The 20,666-nt window shown below is 52.1% G+C and overlaps 1 protein-coding gene across 2 annotated transcripts in view; it reads right to left on the reverse strand.

Annotated features, from left to right (window-relative positions):
- Window positions 1-3,203: 3,203 nt before the first annotated feature.
- Window positions 3,204-20,666, reverse strand: part of OLFM2 (olfactomedin 2) — a 60,893-nt gene continuing 43,430 nt past the window's right edge. For both annotated transcript variants that reach the window (XM_079115759.1, XM_079115758.1), the window contains exons 2-6: window positions 8,337-8,486; window positions 6,445-6,591; window positions 6,010-6,229; window positions 5,589-5,695; window positions 3,204-4,292 (exon numbers count right to left, since the gene is read on the reverse strand). In XM_079115759.1, coding sequence (XP_078971885.1) covers window positions 3,615-4,292; window positions 5,589-5,695; window positions 6,010-6,229; window positions 6,445-6,591; window positions 8,337-8,486 — 1,302 coding nt within the window. In that variant the 3' untranslated portion in view covers window positions 3,204-3,614. The remainder of the gene's footprint in view (window positions 4,293-5,588; window positions 5,696-6,009; window positions 6,230-6,444; window positions 6,592-8,336; window positions 8,487-20,666) is intronic.

Consider the following 20,666-nt stretch of genomic DNA (forward strand, 5'->3'; position numbering starts at 1 on the left):
GCGGCTTCCACTGTTGTTGTGGAGCTGAGGATGCCTGTGGGAAGGGGCTGGGGAGATGGATGCCCTCCCTCCACCTCTGGGTGGGGCCCCTGCCAGGGTGACTGCAAGTGTGGCCTGCCTGCCAACTTTCACCTCCGCACAGCTGCCTCTGTGCCATGGCCCGGGCTGGAGGCTCAGAATTCAGTCGGAGATTGTGGGTCTTAGATGAAAAAATGGTCTGCCCACCCACTGGCCCCCTCACTTGGTGGGGACCAGCCTGGTTGTGGGGGTGGCCCCAGCTGGCAGGACTTGGAGACCTGAGCAAAATAAGACTGAATCCCAAGGGAGTCCCCCACCCCCAACTCCAGGACTGAGACTCATAAACAATCACCTGAGCCTGCTCCCATCTGGCTGGTTTCTGGAGCAATCGCTCTCCCCGCCAGCCGCCTGCTGGAGCGTTTGTCATTAGGAAGGTTTAATGAGTTTCTTCCGAGCTCTGCTGGGCTGGGGAGAGCCGGCTTGGTTGGCTACACCTCCTTGCAGAATGTTCTGTCGTGGGGGCTAGGAGGCAGGCAGGCGGTAGCCCCGCTGTCTGCAGCAACAGTTGGGTGGGGTGGGGGAAGCAATTGCACGGCTCTCGGTACAGGGAAGCCCCTGGGGATGATTGGAAGTGAGGGGTTGGGGAGCAGGTTTTGCTGAGTGCTGCTCCAGGGACAGAGAGCCCTGTGTTCTGATTTGTGACACAAGAGCCCAGGGAAGGATCTCCCTCGGGCTCCTGCTGAGTCAAATGCTGCCAGGGAGGGGCACACATTACCCTCTGTGAGGCCAGAAATAGCGTTTGTGGTATTCACCATCACTTTGGGCATCCATAAAGTGTGTGTGTGTGTCTCCTGTGCCATTCCAGGAGACCCCCCCCATTCGAGTGTGACCACCTGTCCCCTGGATCTCAGTCTCTCCCTTTTCTGTCTATCCATGCAGTAGCCAAAACTCAAAAGAACATTGCTGTTAGACAAACATGCCCCCGGAGCCCACTCAGTGTCTGAGTGATTCATTATTAAGTAGCTGTGGTTTCCCTCACCTGCTCCATTCTCACCCACCCCTCTTGCCCAGAATTGGAGCTGTAAATCCCAAGCCTTTAGGATGGTGACAGTGTAGTCTAACCTCTTTTTTTTTCCCTTCCCAGTGCTGGAGATGGAACCCAGGCCTTGCACGTGTGAGGCAAGGACTCAACCGCTGAACACCCCAGTCCCCTTCTGGTGGTCTCTTAGAGGCCCCTCCCAGGCCAGGTCCTATCCCAGAGAGTTGATTCTCCTCCTCTACCATGTGCATCAGCCCTGACCTCTGGCTACTGGGCAGGGCTAGACGGGTGATCTCAGGGCAAACGGGATTATTACAGCTTCCTGGCTATAGCCAGATCCCCATCTGTGATGATGGGGAGGTTACAGTTAGCAGTGGCAGCCTAAGGCAGGTGAAGACCATTCTGGCCTCAAGGGGTGGTGTTAGTTCTCCCCTTGCTCATCCTTGATTGGAATAAAACCACAAACAGGAACAGATAAGGAGTGCTAAACCTCTGTGTGCAAGAGAAAGCGTTGGCAGTTGTGATGCCAGGTGCCTGGGGCCTCTGGGGACTTGATCTACAGATGTGACCAACATGTCCATGTCAGCTCTGTTCTTGGTGTGAGGATGTGGGTCCCCATGTCTAAACATATTCTGGACAAAGACTGAATCAGCATCCTCCAATCATTACCCTACTCCGGGAGGGTTCAGTATCGGATGGATAAACCATCCTGTCCTCTCACCTGGGAAATCTGCCTTCTGATAAATGTGTGGGGTCAGGGGTAGATACAGCTGTTCTGAGCATCCCAGACTGGTAACGTTGTGCTGGTTTGTTTAGCTTGTATGGATCAAAGTGCTTCTTCAGGTGCTAATCCAGGAATCCATCCTTTCCCGATGTCACACTTGTTCATTTAAATGGAAATTAATTGCTCTTCTGGAGGATTTCTTTAAAAATCGGTTTTAAATGAGTCCATTAGGTAGCCCCATTTATTATTCATGGGGTTCTTTCCCAATATGGCCCCAGTGTCCAAGTTCCCGGAGATGCCAGCACAAAGCGGAGATGATTTAATCAGGAAGGCCATTAATTAGAGATGGGGACGTAAGCCTCTGGGAGGAACTGCCACCACCTTCCCTGTGGCCTCAGAGGAGTGCGCTCAGGGCGGGGGGGGGGGGGGGTGTCTTTGCATGATGTTTCTGCTCTGGGTTCACTAGGGACCACCCTAGGGGCCAAGATGGAGAGGGGGGAGCACCTCCATTCCAGAAAAAACAGCCCTTGGGGTGAGTCTTCCCACCCCTCTTGTAGTCCTACCAGCTTGCCCTTCATCTCTGCGACACCTTGCTGGTCCCCAGCTTCATCCCTTCAGTCCGTCTCACATAGGACACCAGACAGACATCGCAAAGCACTCATTTTGTTCTTCCCCTTCTGTGACCAGCCCGGGGCCCCTCAGCCTCACCTTTAGCCAGATTTCTAAGGCTCCAGAACATCTGGCTTCTCCTTCCTTTGCCAGCCTCTTCTGACCTCTCCCGCCTGTGACACCTCCTATCTTTGGCTGTCTCCTCCAAGAGTTCTGATCCCCATGTTCGGAGCCACCCCTGACAAAGCCCCTTCCAGGTAAAGAGGCTCCAGGAATGGAGTGTGGCGTTCCACTGAAGTCCAGGCCACACACACCTTTAGGCTGTTTGGAACTTTTTGTTATAACTCAGAACAGGTGTGACTTGTTTAGAAATGATTTTTGAAATTACAAAGCCAAAAGAGAAGAAAAAGGATAAATTTGGCAGGGCCCTAACCTCTCATACCCAGATTCTTAAAAGCAGCCAAATTGTTTAAAACACATTAAAACATTGCCAGACAGCTCAACGATGCACCAGAGTGATCGATGAGTGAAAAGCCACCGACAATATTCATCTGAGGCCAGTTTTCATCCTTGTTATAGAATTCTCAGTTGTTTTGATCATATTGCTTTTAAACGAATTGCTTTTGATTGAAACACCTTTGGATCAGATCTCCTCACATGTCTCCCCAAAGGGCTCACCCTGGCAAAGGGGAGCTCCAGGCTGGTCTTGCTTGTCCTTGGTTGAGTGGGATAGGGGCTCAGTGGGGTTGGGTCTCCAAGCTCAGACTTCACCTCCGCCTCAGCCACCCCAGGACACACAGAGCAACCGAAGCATCAAATGTCAAAGGTCCTGTTTATTCCAGCAACCCGGAAAGAAAAAAGCATAAGTTTAAAAAAAGAGAGATCCATGCACTCAACTCCAGGGTCTGGGGGTAGGGAGTGAGGGATGAAGACTAAGGGGAAGCAAAGAGCAGGAGAGGGAGGGGGAGAGAGACAGACATAACTGGAGGGTCAGATCAATGAAAAGAAAGAGACAGGGGGACATCAATAAAGGCAGAAAGACCAAGAAATGGAGTATCAAAAGCAGAGATCAATAAAGGAGAAGAGAAAATGGAGAAGATGCATTGATAGGAATCCAGGGCAGAGAATGAAAGCTGTGCAGAAAGGTGGCAGAGGGCACCACAGGGACAGGCGGAGCGGGAGGGCCCCAGCAGCCCACGCGGGGCAGCCTGACCACGGAGGCACCTAGGGATCCCCAGCGGTGCTGATGACATGGAAGAGTGTGACATTGTAGAGCACCTGGTGGCCGTTGTTCCAGGTGTACAGGGCCCGCTCCCGGGGATTGTAATCCAGCATGGAGATGTGGGAGTACTGGTTGTGAAAGGGCACGTCCGTGTACTCATAACTGGACGTGTTGGTGAAGTAGGCGAAGTAGACCTTGGCCCCAGCCAGGTGGGAGTTGGTCACATATAGCACGCCACAGATCATGAAGGCCTCCCCGGCACTGCGCTTGGGGTAGCCAGTGTCCCAGGACCGCATTACCTCCAGGGTGTGCGGGTCCAGCCGGCTGACCACAATGTTGCCTGCGTTCTGGTTGGTGGTGTACACAGCCCAGAGCCCGCTCTCGTCCACCATGAAGTCCATGTCGGAGAAGCCACCCCAGGAGTAGGGGAAGGTGTTGTTGTAGCCAGCCCCAGGGAGACTCCTCTGCACCAGCACGGAGCGCGAGCGGAAGTGGTACTTGACCACCACGTTGCTCTGGTACTTGTTATAGAACAGGGAGCCATTGTACACCACGTGACCTGTGCCTGCCCATGGCTGGGGCAGCAGGTGCTGGATAAAGTTCTGGCCTTTGATGAAATCGCCCAGAGTGCGGAACTCTAGCACCCGCCGGCCCTTGTAATAGCCATCCATGTACCAGACCTACGAGAGTAGCCTCTGGTCACTGGAGGGACCACTGTCAGTGACCTAAGGGTCCCAGCAACCATTTAGGATTCAACCATGGTCATCAAAGATCAACTGCCACCTAAATGGTCATTACTCAGTCATGGGCTTTCTACTGACCACTCACAACCACAGTCCAAGTGACTGCCAGTACTGTTGGTCTCAAAACAGATACCAGGTGGGTGGCGCTCGATCCCAAAGGATCGGGGGAAATTGCCTTTGCTGGAGACTTACTAGCCCAGGAATTCACTGGTCATTGGACACTGGTGGTTAGTGGTCACTGGACAGCCATCAGGTAATATGCAGTCACTTGGATTCATTGCCCACGGGTAACCCCTGAAATAAGATAACTCGGCTTGTTTTCCTCATTGTCAGCAGTCTCCGTTATCATGGTATTAATTAGTATTTGAGTGCCCTTATTACTGAGCTAAAAATCTTAAGAACTTTAATGCTGAAATTAGGACCATTTTGAAGATAAGGAAATCAGAGTGAGAGACAGTAAAGAAGCTGCCTAAGATTCCCTAGCTAAGAAAAGGGGAGTGGAACACAAGTCCAAGTCGGATTTCCAGACCAACCGATTGGTGAATAACCCCTGGGGAACCAGTCATCACAGGCTTCTTACCACTTATGGTCTGTGGTACTCAGTGGCCACCCAGTGACTGTCTCAGTCACTAGGAAGGTCACTGTGCAGGATAATCACTGGGCAGTTTGTAGCCAGTTCTTGTGGGTCTAGGTGATGGGCAGTCATGACCAAAGAGGCCCCAGGGAGTCCAAACGTCATTGAGCAGGAAAGGTGTGGGTCACTGAGTAGTTTGTTAGAGGCCACCAGTCATTGGGAACTGGTCATAGTTCAGTCATGTGCTACATAATGACATTTTGGTCAGTGACATGTATACAATATAGTGGTTCCATAAGATTTTGTCACCTAGTGACCTTGAAGCCATCTTAGTTTGTCTCAGTACACCTTGTAATATCAACAGTGACACAATGCTATCCTCAGAACAAGTCTCTGTCATTCACTTGATGCATGACTGTATGCAGTAACCATTAGGCTCCATGTACTCATTGGGGTCAACAGACTTTGGGATTCACAGGGCTAGAAGGTCCTTGGTCACTTGCTTGTCACTAGACAGTCAAGGGAAAGTCTAAGGGTGCTGGGGATCCCAGGACACTTTGGTTACAAGAGTCATTGGTGTGAAATTCTGGCTACCTGTGGGCAGTCATAGGCCATGTCCCACCCAGAATCTGACCCCTGGGTTGGACACTGTCACTCACCCGGCTGTCGGCACTGGGAGCCATCGTGTCAGTCATCCATGAGCCAAAGCGGGACCCCATAGCCCGAACAGTGATGGGGTTACTGACGCCAGTCAGCTTCCCACAGCCTGGGAAGCAGGAATGGAGGAGATGAGCGTAGGGTGGGGGAAGAGCCCAAGGAAGGCAGGGCAAGGACCAGACTGGGAAGAGCCGGGACCAGGGGCGAGCAAACATGCAGAAATCTGATCCCAGAGTAGAGGTGGGGGGAAGGGTTGGAAGTCAGGGTCAAGATCATTTCCAGTTTCTGGATCCACATTTGGTCTTGGGCAGAGAAATCAAGCGTTGAGGTTTAGAAGTTAGAGGTTGAAACTGCCCAGCTTCAGAGCACACAGGTGGTATTGGGGCGGGGTATGGAGGTCAGGGGTCAAGGGTCAAGGCATACCCAGTTTCTGGGCGCAGGCATGGAGCCGGGCCTCCAGAGCCATCACACGTTGCTGAAGGTCCTCATACCCGTAGGCGCCCATCTCCTCCTGGATGGCTGCAAGGCTGCCAGAGAGATTCCTCACCTCCTCCCGCAGGCGCACGATGGTCCGAGTGTCTGCTTTATACTGCTCCAGGACTGAGCTCAGGGGCAGTAGCTCCGTCATCCTGTCCTTCAGCTCCTGCCCACCAAGGTAGAATGGTTGCCAACCCCAGACTGGGACCCATGACTTCACCCTGTTGTATTTGATATACCCTGGCCCTTGACATTTGACCCATACTGGACTCCAGAGCCCAGCCGACCCTTGTTTCCTCCCAGACATGACCCTATTCCTGAAACTTATGAGACCAGTTGTAATCACTCCCCTGACATTGACCTGAACCCAGAAGGACCCACCTGGAAGCTCTTGGCCGAGAGGGACCCGTCAGCGGCCCGGAGCCTCGCATCCAGGCTCCGCATGAGGGTCTCCATGCTGCGCACATACTGGAGATCACGAAACGTCCGTAACTCGAGGACCTCCATGGACTGGGAGACGTTCTGGACCTAGGAATGGGGACAATTCTGGAGACCAAACTTCCTCCCACACTGGAACCCAGAGGCATCCCAGAGAAGACCTGGCAGGGCCAGAGGCCACACAACACCCAGCCAAGCTCCTCCTCCTCTGCTCTTACCAGCAACCTCCCCACAGCAAGTCCACTCCTTCCCTCCCCACCTCTGGTTCCACCACTCTCACCTGCTCCCTGTCCTCCTGCTCCCGCCCTTACTCCCTGTCATAAGTTTTCCCCAGAGTAGAAAGAGGGAGCTTTCCAAAATGAAATCAGATCAGCTTTCTCCCCTGCAGGTCCTGCGAGAGCTGGTCCTGCCCCTTCCCTGCTTCCCCTCCTGGACGATTCCATCCTAACCTCCAGGTCTCAGAGGCTCAAGTTCCTTCCTGCTCAGGGCCTTTGCACTTGCTGATCCCGCCACTTGGAGCGATGTTCCCCTCATCTTCCCAAGACTGGCTCCTCATCCCTCAGGGACGAACTTCAGCATCCCTTTTGAGCAGTTTCCCTGACCTCCTTGTCTTGCTCACATTCCCCTCGTCCAGTGATTTTCTTCCCAGCTATTTTGAACATTCTTATACGTCTACCTCCTCAGATGGGATCCTCAGAGGTAGAGTCAGCGTCTAACTTGTCCATGGCTAAATCCCCAGCGTCCAGTGCCAGCCCCAAAGTAGATACTAAGTAAATAACTTTTGACTGAATGATTAAATTGAAAATTCCCTTGCCTTGGCCTCTCCTGACCCACCCTAAGGGTCCTCTAGCTCCCACCTCCACTTGGCTAAAGTGAGCCCCCCTGCTTAAGGTGGGCCTTACTTGCCTAAAGTAGATTCCGCCTTCTTAAACTGAACCACTGGCTAAACTGAACCCCACTGGCTAAGGTAAACTTAGCAGCGGACCCTTGGCAAAAGGCAGACTGTCCTGTAGGACTGCTCACACAACTCCTGGAAGTGCTCAGAAACTCAACAGCCCACCACCCACCCTAGATGCACAGACATTTTTATAGCCATTATCAGCAATCAGAGGGCACCACGTCGGTGTCTCAAACAGGTGGGGAAGGCAGTTCAGGATCCCGAAGAGGCAACAGGTGGAGGGTACCCGGATGCTGACGCTCCTCACTGCCAAGCCTCAGCTTCCCCTCTATTGAAGGAGCATTGGGAGGGTGCTGGTCCCTTTCATCAGTAGCATCAGAGCTGACAAGTGGGCAGTTCAGGTGGGCAATGATGGCAATCAATCTCCAAAGGGCACTGAAATAGCCCTGGAGATGGATTGGGTGGGACCACTTTACACTGACCATGATCAAAGGGAGAAGAAATCTTTACATGAGATTCCTCCTAGTGGAGTGGAGGGGGAGGGTCCCCGAGGGGCACAGACACTGTCAGCAGGTGCACTAAAGCCGTACAGGGCCTGTGCAGTGGGGCCTGGGCTCGTGGACGAGACTCAGGTGCTGTCACGGGGATTTTCCTTCCTCCCTGACCACAAGCTCTTGGCTTCTCTCCCCAGGAAGCGTTAACAGATATTGAATTAAAATATCCACCTGGGACTGGAGATGTGGCTCAGTGGTAGAGCATTTGCCTGGCATGTGTGAGGTCCTGGATTCCATCCCCAGCAGCACCAAACACATCCACCCAGAGAAGCACTGGATAATCATCCAGCTGTGGATGATCCACATGGCTGGAGCTGGCTGGGGCTGACCTGAATGGGGGCAGAGGGCAAGATGGGCGTGGGGAGGCACCTGGAGGTTCCTACCTTCTCCATCAGCTGCCGCAGCTCCCGGCTCCGGCCATCGCGGGAGCAGGTGCTTTGCGCAGGGATCACGGCGGTGCAGATGCATTTGCCATCGGGGGCCTGGGCCGAGGTGTACAGTTGCCAGCCCTCTTCTGGACTCTGGAAGAGAGTCTGCCAGAGGTTGGGGTCAGAGCAGGAACCCAATGGGGAACCCACCTTGATCCTGCTGGGAGAGAAAGGGGGGCCCCTGGAAGTCACAGATGCCCGTAGCTGGATGCCCAGAACTTGCTGGGCCATGTACTGAGTGCCTGCTGCAGTGTGGTCACAAGCTTTCCTCAAGGAGCCCTGTTTACAGATGGGGAGACCCAGGTAAGGGAGGATCAAGCGGCTCAGCAGGGAATTGTGGGACTCGAGCTCTTCCCCAAGCCAGGAATGCATTCCCTCACACACACACACAGTGCTACCTCCATGACCTCCATTAGAACATAGGTCCACTAATAATGACCTCAGATATGGACCTCCCTCTCTGCTTCTCCAGCCTATGGTGACGCCTGGGCTTGGGATTCATGAACCTTGCTGCCCGAACCCATCGCACCTGGAGAAACCCAGGCAAAATAATAGCCAAGTGAGACAAAATGCTCACAGAGACGTTTCGGGTTCTTGGATAAAAGACATCGCCTTCTGATGTCTCCTAAAGTAAGGTTCTTCAGGTCATTTTATATTGCTCAGATTCCTGGAGGTCAATTTCACTCCTTGGAACACTGGCAATCTTACCAGGTGCGCTGGGAAAGCGTGCTGTGCGGTCACTTTTATGCATTGCTGGGTGAAATAAGTTTTCGTTGTAGGATTTATCAGAGCCTTGGCAATGCTAAGTTCATCAGGGAACTCAGGCCATAATTTCCAGACTTATTAGGAAATACCCAGTAACAGCTTCCTCTGTCCCAGACATAGGGTCTGGGAAATGAGCGAGGAGGAGAGAGGAGGAGGGAGCACCCATCATTGAGCCAGCAGGGAGGATAGACATCAGACACGGAATCCTAATGACGCTTCTAGAACCACTTGCAATGCTTTGAAGAGAATGCTCTGAAGAAATGGTGCAAAGATTAACAAGGGGTCTTTCTTCTATGGGCAGGGCTCTTAGAGGAGGTGTCCCCAGGAACAAACATTTGAATTGAATTTGAGGGTTAAGGGAACTAGAAGAAGAGAAAGGGACATTTTTGAATGATATCTGAATGGATCTAAGAAATGCTGTTCCAAAGGCAGTGAATACAGTCTGCTGGGTGTCCAGGGGCCACTTGTTCCGGGATGCCCCACAGACACCACCATCTGCAGGTGCACACGTGCTTGCGTACAAGAGCAACTGCACACTTCCTCCTGTGGACTTTCAGTCATCTCCAGATGGCTTGTAACACCTAATGAAATGTAAAGGCTACGTACATAGTTGTTTTATGGTATTGTCTAGGGAATAATGACTAAAAAAGTCTGCACATGTTCAGTACATAAATAATTAAAAAATATATATATTTTTAGTCTGTGTTTGGTGAATTCAGTGGATCCACAATGTGCAGCAGACCCAGAGGGTCAACTGAACTCACTAGATGGAGCCGAGACCCCCAGTCAGGTCCCCAGAGCATCTTCAGACATAGTGGATCTGGTCACAGGTAGGTCCCTTTCTTTTTAATAGGGCACGGTGATCTCATTTATTCAACAAATAATCCTTATGTTCCTACTGTGTTCGTCTCTACCTCAGATGTTGAAAACACACATAGCAACGATCAACACACACACACACAACACACACACACACACACACACACACACGAGCTGATATGGGTGCTTTTATTAAAGGGGGTGGACATAAATAAGTAAGCATCAGCTATTCTTAAATGCTGAGCACCAGTGGGAGAAGTAATTCAGGGGGGAAGGAGGGGAGGAGGCAGGGGAGGCCCAGAGTTGCAACTTCAGGTTGCAACTTTGACTAAAGACCTGAAGGAGGTGAGGGAGGAGTCACGCGGCTGTGTGGGGAGGGCTGTTCCAGGCAGCAGAAGAGTAAGGAGGACGACCTGAGGCAGGAGCTAAGGCAGGACCATGAGTGAGCCAGGGGGTCCGTGGAGGGACATGAGGGTGGGAGACAGTGCAGGCCCTCCTGGGCGGCAGCGAGGACTCTGGCCTCTTCTCCGGACGCTTCGGGAGCCACAGAGTGTTCTGAGTAAGGAAGGGGTATACCCTGACTTGGGTGCTCACGGTGACCTCCAGTTGTTGCCAAGGGAGGGGGGATGCCAAGGAGGGAGACCAAGCAGAGGTGACTGCATGAGTCCAGGCAAGTGATGCTGGGTAGTGGCCTCGAGATGGGAAATAGAAAGTTCTGGTCCTCTCTGGGATGCGTTCTTATGGGCATGAAAGAAATTCTGATAAAACTGCGAATGTCTTACAGAGAAACAGCACCACAGAAATTGATCATTTACACCACCGTTACTCATCCCCTGGCTGAGGCCGTTCCCAGGAGCTGCAGCAGAGCTAAGCCAGGCTGAGTTAGGAGTAATTGCAGAGGCTCCAGCTATTACCCCACCTTGTCCTCCCCCGCTCAATAAAGCCTTTTTAAAAAAAGCTTATTGGAATGTGAGCTAATGATATAATTGTACAGATGAGCTTGACTCCTCCATTAATTTATAAGGAAAATAAACCATTCACAAACACCGCCCAAAACTATTGTGATGAGTCATTCTTTGTGCCTTAAACACTCTACCTAAACTGGGGGAACCCCTTCTTTGGGAGTCCACATGCCCTCCTTTGGGGGAACTCTCCTTCCCAGCCTTCCATGCACCCGGGTCTGAGCTGGGCGGCGTTGACCCTGGCCCAGTGTGGAAGCACCCAGGGTTCCCCACCAGCAAGGGCCTCCTCTGGTGGTCAGGGCTCACTGGGCCTTTTGCACTGGACAGGCAGGCAGAGCCTCCCCCAGCACTGTCAACAACTCATGGGCGCCAGTGATAAATTGGCTCCTCTTGCCTCTTCCTTGGGAGAACTTCAAAGTTGCACGAAGTCTCCTAAGAGAGCTGTAGGCCCTGTGCTGCAGTGGCCCAGGGTGTGACCTGCTCATTAACTGGCTCTGCGTGAACCCCCCTCATTTCCTCTCTCCCTTTCCTGCTTCCCCACTGGTCCTTCCGGGGGTTATCCCTTGGTATCTGTGGGGGATTGGATCCAGGACCCCTGCAGATACCATGAGCTGAGGATACCCAAGTCCCTTACACAAAAGGGCCCAGGATTTGCACAGAACCTCTGCACATCCACCCGTGAACTTTAAATAATCTCTAGATGACTTATAATGCCTAATACGACAGATATGATTTGAAATAGTTGTCACACTGTACAATGAGGGGACAATGTCTGGCACAGAGCATGCCGGTATTTTGGATCTGCGGAACTGGAGGATGCAGAACCCGCGGATACAGAGGGCTGACCATACCTGCACCCAGTCCTCCCCTCTGAAGCCCAAGACAAGAAGGATGACCCGAGAAAGGCTTTCCCTTTGTTCTGGAAGAATGCAGAATTAGTTTCACCTCATTTTAGGCTGAATCCGAGTCTTTAAAAACAACACAAAACAAAACAATGAACAGGAGCCCAAGCGTCCCTGCACGTCCTCCCCTGGCTCCAATCCCCAAGCAATTAGGACAGACCCCCCCTAAAGAGTCTCATTTGTGCAGAAACAAAGCAACCCAGCTCAACATAATTAACATCTCCTTCTTACATTTCCTAGCGTGTCCTTTGAAGCAAACAAGACATTTTCTCTCAACATATGAAATATTGAATTGTAAAAGAGAAGCGAGATTTAAGTGGCACGGAGAGAAGGCCTCCGTGGCTTTCCTAAAATAATTGTCTGCGTTGGACGCACTTCGCAGGAGTGTTCTCTGCAGCACTATAATTAAATGCCTGGGGTTTGACTGCCAAGTCTCAGCATGCTAAGATCCCGAGTTTTGCCCTGCAGGTTTAAGTTCAAACATGCAGTCAAGTTCATGTCCCTGGGAGCCATTGGAACGTCCTGCAAGGCTCAGTGTTTTGAAAGTCCAAATGCCATTTCTCCCAGACTGGGTCTAGCTTAGAACAAAAGTCGTGAACTCTCGGAGGGGCTGGAGGGATAAAGTGGTCTATCCCGAGGGAAGCACTTACAATGTCGGGTATGAGAATCCATGAGTTCTCCTGGTACGGCAATCTCCAGTGGGGTGGCCTGCCTCACCTCAGATATGGCAAACGCTCAGGAGAAGCCAGTTGCTCTCGCTGAGCTCTGCTTCCAGCCTAATATTCCTGCCAATGGGCTCTAAGAGGGTAAGCTATGCACTCAAGTAGCTGTTCCTCAAATCGGCTCTTCTGGCTGGGATTTTTCAAATATTTCACTGAGACTGCTACCCCGATTAAGCACCAGGCTCCATAACAGGCCCAGGATTAACTAAGCAGGAGACACAGAGAAGTTTTTCTCACAGTTGGGTCCAGGATCATCATCTCATTCAGCTCTGCTGTCTATATCTGGGCTCCCAAACCATCCCTGGCTGGCTGGGGGTGTAGCTTAGTGGTAATGTGCTTGCCTGGCACACATGAGGACCTGGGTTCAATACCCAGCACTGAAAAGAAAATTTTTTTAATTAAAAAAATAAGTTTGCCAGGGTGAAGGGATTAATCCAGCGTCCTGGGGGATAGACCCTCATTGAGCATTGGCTACTGGGGATTAGTCAACAGGAAGAGAGCAAGCCTTTAAAAAATGAAGATATCATAGTGTTTGAGCCTGGAAGATTTCATCAGGTGGCTCAGGGCTTATACATTTGTTTGTACCCTGCCTTGTTCCAGAAAAGCATCTAAGTGGGTTACAAGGATATGTAAAATACCACAAGATAGCTCCAATTAAATGTGAGAGCAGGATTAGGCATTTCCAGAGGGCAGTTTGCCAATCCACAGCTGAGGTTTTGAGATTTCTATACTTGCCTTTACCCAGCCAATCCAAGGCAAGTAGTCCATTGCATGGAAATCACACAAACACATACTGGATTGCTCTAAGCACGCTAACTGTAGTGTTTCTTAAGACTGGAGATAGAATTTTTTCCTCTATCTGACAACAGGAGGAATGATTTAAAATTTTAAGATGCACCCACAGGGTAGAATATTATGCAGTCATTAAAAATTGGGATTCACAATCATCTTTATCTCCTTTCCCAAATCTTCTACAAAGAACATGTACCTTGTGAGGGGGTGGAACCCAGGGCCTTGTGCCTGCAGGGCGAGTACTCTACCACTGAGCTACACTGCCAGCCCATGGTACTTGTTAAGATTCTTTTAAAGACTGTTTAAAGAAATTTTTTTTTCAGGGGAGTAAAGGGAGGAAAACAAAAGTAGGGACATAAGTCAGAGCCAGAAATGAGGCTAAGAAAAACTCATCCCTGAAAAACTCAGCCCCTCAGCATATGTCGGGCCATAAATTCAGCTCGAAGCTCCTTAGCAGCCAACTCGAAAAGAGAATGCTGGTCATTTCTGCGGTTCCCAGTGTCCCGAAACAAAAGTACACCAGATGCTCAGGAGAAGGCTCGACTATTTTTGGTTCTGAGAACAGGCAGGGATTGCTCCCACGGTCCTCCCAAAAAGGATTCTGTGTGATGTCACCCGCATCTTTCCAGACAACATCCTTACGATAGAAATAATTGTTTCCTCTAGATGTTTCTTACTCCTACTTGGATGATGGGGTATAGCCAGGGTCCTGAGATCCTGGCTTGACCATTCATGTGCCGTACGACATGGGTAAGTTGTTTAATCTTTCTGTGCCTCAGTTTCCTCATCTGTGAAATGGGGAGTTAGTTGTCCCTACCTCACAGGGTTGCTGGTGGATGAGATGAGTTAACAGTACCTGCACAAACAATTAGAGTGAACATCGGTGCATCGTAGGCAGGCGAATGCTCTCTCACTGAGCTACGCTCCCAGGCTCACCGCTTCTTCTTTTTTTTTTTGGTACCAGGGATTGAACCCAGGAGTGCTTAACCACTGAGCTACTTCCCCAACCCTTTTTAAAAATTTTATTTGCAGATAGGGCCTCACTCAGTTGCTGAGGCTGGCTTTGAACTCACGACTCTCCTGCCTCAACCTCCTGAGCCGCTGGGATTACGGGCATGTGCCACCATGCCCCGCCCACTGCTGTTATTTTCATCGCTACCCTTGTAACTCTCGAAAGTCTAACTTCAGTGACTTTATGGAATCCAAATGGCGTGAGCCTGATGCAGACGCTGGACTGCGAGAAGCTGGCAGAGCTGATAAATCCAGCGCCCCGCAAAGCGTCCTGGAATTGGGGCTGCTGGCTGAGGGAGAGGAGGAGTGGGGCGGGAGGAGGCACTGCTGCATCTGGACCATGAACTGTGGCCTGTCCTCACCGGGCGTCTGCTGCAGCCCGCCAGGCGGGGGAGGGCCCCTTTTCATCCTGACAGGCCACAAACCAGGCTCGCGGGTCCTGCTCTTTCTGGCAGTGGTTCCTGACGGGAATGGATCATACTTCTTTCATCTCCAGGCCTTTGCACTGTCTGACTCTCTTCCATCCACACTTCCGGCCCATCTCCTGGCCAAAATAACTCTCCTCCATTCCTGGGGCTCAAGCATCAGGGTTTCTGCCAACTTCTCCACTCTTCCTGCCACAGGTTACCCACCTCTCAGGGCAGCCTGTGCCCATTTCCTGATGCTATTTCTTATTGTGTTTGTTCACGTAACACAACACCTGAGGCAGACTACTTTTGGAAGAAAAAAGGTTTATTTAACCTCCAGTCCTGAAGGTTCGAGGGCATGGTGCCAGCATCAGCTCTGCTCTGGGGAGGGCCTGGAGGCAGACGGGAGCCACCACAGTGGTGGGAGCCAGTGCAGGAGGGAGAGAGGCTGGGGTCCCAGGCCCCCACCTGACCTGAGCACCTCCACTAGGCCCCACATCTCAAAGATCCCACCACCTCCCAACTCCTTCCATGCTAAAGACTGAGCCCCCAACACAGGAACCTTTGGGGGCACAAACAATACCCAAACCATCACACTCGCTGGGAATCAAACATTTCCCCAGCACTTTGTGTGAACAGACTGATTTAATCCTCATGAGGACATTGTGAGGCAGGTGCTGTCATTACCCCTGTGGGGTAGAGAGAGGTCAAGTCCATAAGTGGTGGGCCAGGATTCGCACACAGGTCACCTGACTCCATTGTCTATCCCCCTTGCTGCACCTCCCTCTTACTTCCCTCTAAGCCTGAGTCACAGTGGCCACTAGGGCCTCATTAGTGTGACCAAGGCATGCATGCCTCTGTCCCTCGACAGGAGATGGCATGAGGGTGGGGAGTTTGGTCTGCTTTGCAAATAATTAATCACTCAGTCCCCAAAGCCAGCATGGTGGACGTTTGTTGAATGACCAGACATCGATGGACCCGTGGGACAGAGAGCAAATATCTTTGCTGCTCCACCACATGCTTCTTCTGACAGACACTGGCCTCCATTCCTCGCGGGGAAGACTCGTCTGGATGAGGCGGCAGACAGGCACCAGGCAAGCTCAGCAGCAGCCCTGGCTGCTCCCTGCCTGGCGGGATGGCAGAGGGCTGTGACGAATGATCAGGGACATGCCTGTCGGCTGCGACTGAGCCGTGACGGGGCCGTGTCCCTTTGGAGGGCTTGAGATAATAGCAGGCTGCCCTCTTCGAGCCTCAAGGTGTTTTGCAAATCCCCGCTGAACGATAAGCTGGACGGGCCTTAAAGAAGATGTCACTGGCCTGCTCCAGGCTGGAGGGCCGGGAGTCACAGGCCTCCCTGGGCCTGAGCTACGGGGGCTTGGCCGGGGCGAGCCCTGCAGCAGGGCCAGGGAAACTGGGCTGATTCATGGATTCATGCACTCATCTATTTACACATCCAAACACAGAGACACCCAGACGTCCATTTGTTCCTTCCTTCCTTCACTTATTTACTCCCCCCAACCAAACTGACCCATCTCTAGAGGCTTCCCAGGGCCGCAGCACCGTACAACCACTGACCCTCTGTGGTGGCCAATCTTGATGGTCAACTTGACTGGACCGAGAGATGCCCTGGAGACTAGTACAGCACACTTCTGGGTGTGTCTGTGAGGGGGTTTCAGAGACGATCGGCATGTGGGTCAGTGGCTAAGTGACCTGCCGGAAGGTGGGCGGCACTGTCCAACAGGCTGGGGTCGCAGGAACACGGAGGAAGGAGCCAGCTCCCTCCTCTTGAACCGGTGCCTCGTTTCCTGCTACACAGTCTGTGAACACCGGCCTCCGGCTTCTTTGAAGGCAGACTCACTCCGTGGCTCCCAGACTCCCAGGCCTTCAGCTCTGGATGGGGCTGCCTCAGCCGCCCCTCTGGTTCTGAGGCTCCAGCTTCTCGGTCTGAAGAGCTGGTCCCTCTGGGCCTCCAGCCTGCAGGCGGCCACTGTTGGACTCGCCAGCCTCTGACAGCGTGGGCCACTCTAGTGAAGCCCCTTGCATAACTGCATGTGGTTCTCTTGGTTCTGTCCCCTAGAGGACTGCAACTAATACACCTTCCGCGCCACCCAGACCTTAGCGGAAGACTCGAACGCGCTCCCCGGCCACCAGCCCTTCCTGAGGCCACTCCTTATATTCAAAGACGTTTCAAGGCTGTGGTATCACAGTGTGGACCAAAATAAACGAAATAGGTTTTCAGGGAAAAACAGGAAGAGACACAAGTCTCTGCATGTGCCTGACTTTCTCCCGCCTGGATCCGCGGCACCGGAAAGCTGCTGGGAAGGCTGGTCCTGTGCAGGAATTTATGAAGGCAGGGCAGGGGTGCGGCTCAGGAGAGCGCATGTCTAGCATGGACAAGGCCCTGGTTCCACCCCAGCATGGCAAAGAGAGAGAGAGAGGAGAATTGACAAAGACAGGCATACGGTCCGAGTGTGGCCCAGACTGTGTGCAGCCAGTCTGTAAGACAGCTGTGAGAGTAGGGCTTATGGATGGGGTCTGCATGAAGACCGCAGATTCTGGGGCAGAGCGCTTGCCTAGCACGTGTGAAGCAGTAGGTTGGATCCTCAGCACCACATAAAAATCAACAAATAAAATAAAGGCATTCTGCCCGTCTACAACTACAAAAAAAAAAATTTTTTTAAAAGACTGCAAATTCTGATATCATCAGTCATCAAGTAAGTGTGCTTTGAGGAAGAGCAAAGTCCACCTCCGCCCCAGCACTCAAGTGTGCCTCCTCTGGGGAGGCCCTTCCGGGAGGAAACTCGCTCACCTGGGCCTCCTGGGGCTCACAGGCCCCCTTTCTGTTCCTCAACAACCTCCAGACTTTTTATTTTTCTTGATACTAGGGATTGAACCAAGGGGTCCCATTACCACTGACCTGCATCTCCAGTCTTTTGATTTTATTTTGAGACAGGGTCTCGTGAAATGCCCAAGCTGCCTCCAACTTGCCACCCTCCTGCCTCAGCCTCCTGAGTAGCTGGGATTACAGGTGTCCGACTCCCCCGAGCTCTCCATCACCCCAGAGCCTTTGAACATGCTGTCCTCTGCCCTCCCCTCGCCATCAGGTTGAACAAGGATGAGGACGGACTGAGACAGGCCATGGGTAGACTTGGCCAGAGGTTTGCTGAAGGATGGATGTGAGGCAGAAGGAAAAAAAGAGGAAATGAGAATGACTGCTTCTCTTGGGGTCCCCGCCACGGGGGCCATGGATGGGGTGCCATTTTCTGAGATGGAGAAGGCTGGGGCACCCCGGGGGAGTTGGCCGGGGAGGAGATTCAGCCTGAGGCAAGTTCCATTCACAAAGCCATGACCAAGTCCAAGTGGTGACATTAAGCCCCTGGTGGGGAGAGGCTGGCAGAGAGGGTCTGGCTGCAGGGCTGCCGTCAGCAGTGAGATGGGATTGCAAGTCGGGAGTGGACGAGGGAGGGGACAGGGGCAGGAGAAAGGCCAGCACCAGACGTCAAGCTCAACCCCACCCTCAAGGGGCCTTTTCCTCTCTTTTCCGTTTTCTTTTCAGGTGGAACCCAGGCCTCTGTGCACCCAGCAAGTGCTCTGCTCTCGCCGCAGAGGCTCACCCTTAGTTAACCCCTTCCGCAGCCCACCCTTCAGAGATGCTTGACAAATACTGGGAATATGACATCCTTGGGCCCCCATCTCATGGTCGGTACTAATACTAGCTCCATTTTACAGGTGTGGAAGCTGAGGCACGGAGAGGAGCATCCAGGTGCCCACGCTCTGAGCTGGGATTTGGTGCTGGCCCGTACGGCTCTCTCCGTCGCAGCTTGAGCTCAAATCGAATGCCCTCTGAGCCACTCTCCCCGGAGAGGCCACAGCTGTCTCTCCACCTCAGACCTTGCGCCGCTCTCAGGGCTTCTGGGACAAAGCTCAGAAGCCAGGAGAACATGCTCACTAGTCCTGCCCGGCGGGCCTCCCTCTCCTGCCTCCAGACCTTTGTTCATGCTGTGCCATCCAGGACATCCGTCTCTCTCCTGTCGTGGAGTCAGGCCTCAGCTGGTGTGAGCTCCTAGATCTGGGCCCTGCTGTAGCCTGGTATGATGTGACAGTGTCCCCTGTGGTTCACGGACTAGAAGCTTGGTCCCTGGTCTGGTGCTCTTGGGAGGTGGTGGGACCTTTAAAATGGGAGGCCGAGGGGAGCAGGTCATCGAGGGCACCGCCCTTGGAAGCAAGGCATGCTGGTCTCAAGGGCTGAGTTAGTCCCCATGAGAATGGGTTGTTATAGAAATAGCAAGTCTGACCCCTGAGGGGCTCTGACGTCCTATCTGACCATGGTGATCTCTTCTGCTGTCTTTCCACTATTGTGATGCCTCACCATGAGGCTCTCCCCAGAAGCTAAACCAACAATCTTGGACTTTCAGTCTTCGGACCTGTGTGCTAAATAATCCTCTCTTCTTTATACATTATCCAGCCTCAGGGATTTTGTTATAGCAATAAGCAATGAACTAATACAGCTCTACTCTTAAATGCTGCCCCCCCCCAACATACTCAGGTACTGTGACTATGGGATGTGAAAACCTGCAAGAAGAGATCCTTTAGCATCACAACAACGGTGGCAGCAACAACAACAATAAACAACAGCTAACGATTTTTGCACACCTTCTCTGAGCTATGTCCTGTGCTAAGTGCTTTGCAGCCAATTTTTCAGGAATCCTCATAAAAACTCGACAAGATTGAAACATGATGAATGTTCAAGTCCTGGGTCTGCTACTTCCTCTTCATTGGTTCCCAAGAAGATCTCTTTGCTTTTCTCATTTGTAAAATGGTTATAAAGAACTGTCTCCCTTCTAGCCACTCAAACGTGTACACACCACACACTCACGTAAGTGCAAGGTTCTTGACAGCTGAATTTTCTTCTGCTCTGTCAGTTGCTATAGAAAAGAGTGTCGGGCACATAGGATGGGGCTGCTCATCTGCCAGCTGCTCTTAGATCCTTTCCTTTTCCTGCCCCTGCCCTGCATGGTTGGGAACTACATTTCCCACACTCCCTTGCTCTCTGACTTCGAGGAAGGATCAACCAATGGGAGGCGCTCGTGGAGGGAAGGAGGGCGGGACAAAGGAGAGGCTGCTTCTTTCTTTCCTCCTGCTTTCTCTTGTCTCCTGCACTTTGTCTGTGGCTGCCTCTCTGCTGGGACTTCAATTCCCTCTGTAGTCCCAGCGCTGGGCTCTGGGTACATCACCTTTTCTCTCTGGTCCCCAGTCCTGGGAGTATGGGGTTCTCCCTTGCTGTTGCCTTTCTGATTTTCTTTTCCATCTTTGATTAGTTTCCCATTTCCTCCACCATCTCTATAGCTAATTTCCTGAATTGAAACCCTTGAGAGACCTTTAAGAGTTCGGTCCCCCCAGCCAGCACCTGAAGGGGGATAGTGGCTGCTTGGTAAGTATCTGTGAAGGAATAGGCAGCTGGAAGAGTCCATCAGAACAGGATGCTTGGGTCCAAGTTTTGATCTGCTCCTTTCTGTGTGACCCTGACCAAGAGGTTTAACCTCTCTGTGACACTTTTGGGAGGGGTGCGGGTTGAACCCAGGGCCTCTCTGTGGCTTCCTTAACCTCTGATTCCTTATCCGTATCAGTTCATTTTCTGCTGCTATGAAAAATGCCTCAGACTGGGCACTTCATAAAGAAAAGAGGTGTGTTTCTCTCACAGTTCTACGCATCTGAGAGCGTGGCCATGGCGAGGGCCTTCGGCAGATGGCATCTCCATGGTGGGTGTGTATGTGAACGTGAGATCACACGATGAGACAGGAAGCAAGAGGGACTCGGGATCGGGCTTGCAAGTCTTAAGACAACTCGTTGTCTCAGGAACTAACTGGGGTCCTGAGATAACTGCATCAGCCTCTTCGGAGGGTGA

Source organism: Sciurus vulgaris, assembly GCF_902686455.1.
Source record: "Sciurus vulgaris genome assembly, chromosome: 16".
Lineage (NCBI taxonomy): Eukaryota > Metazoa > Chordata > Mammalia > Rodentia > Sciuridae > Sciurus > Sciurus vulgaris.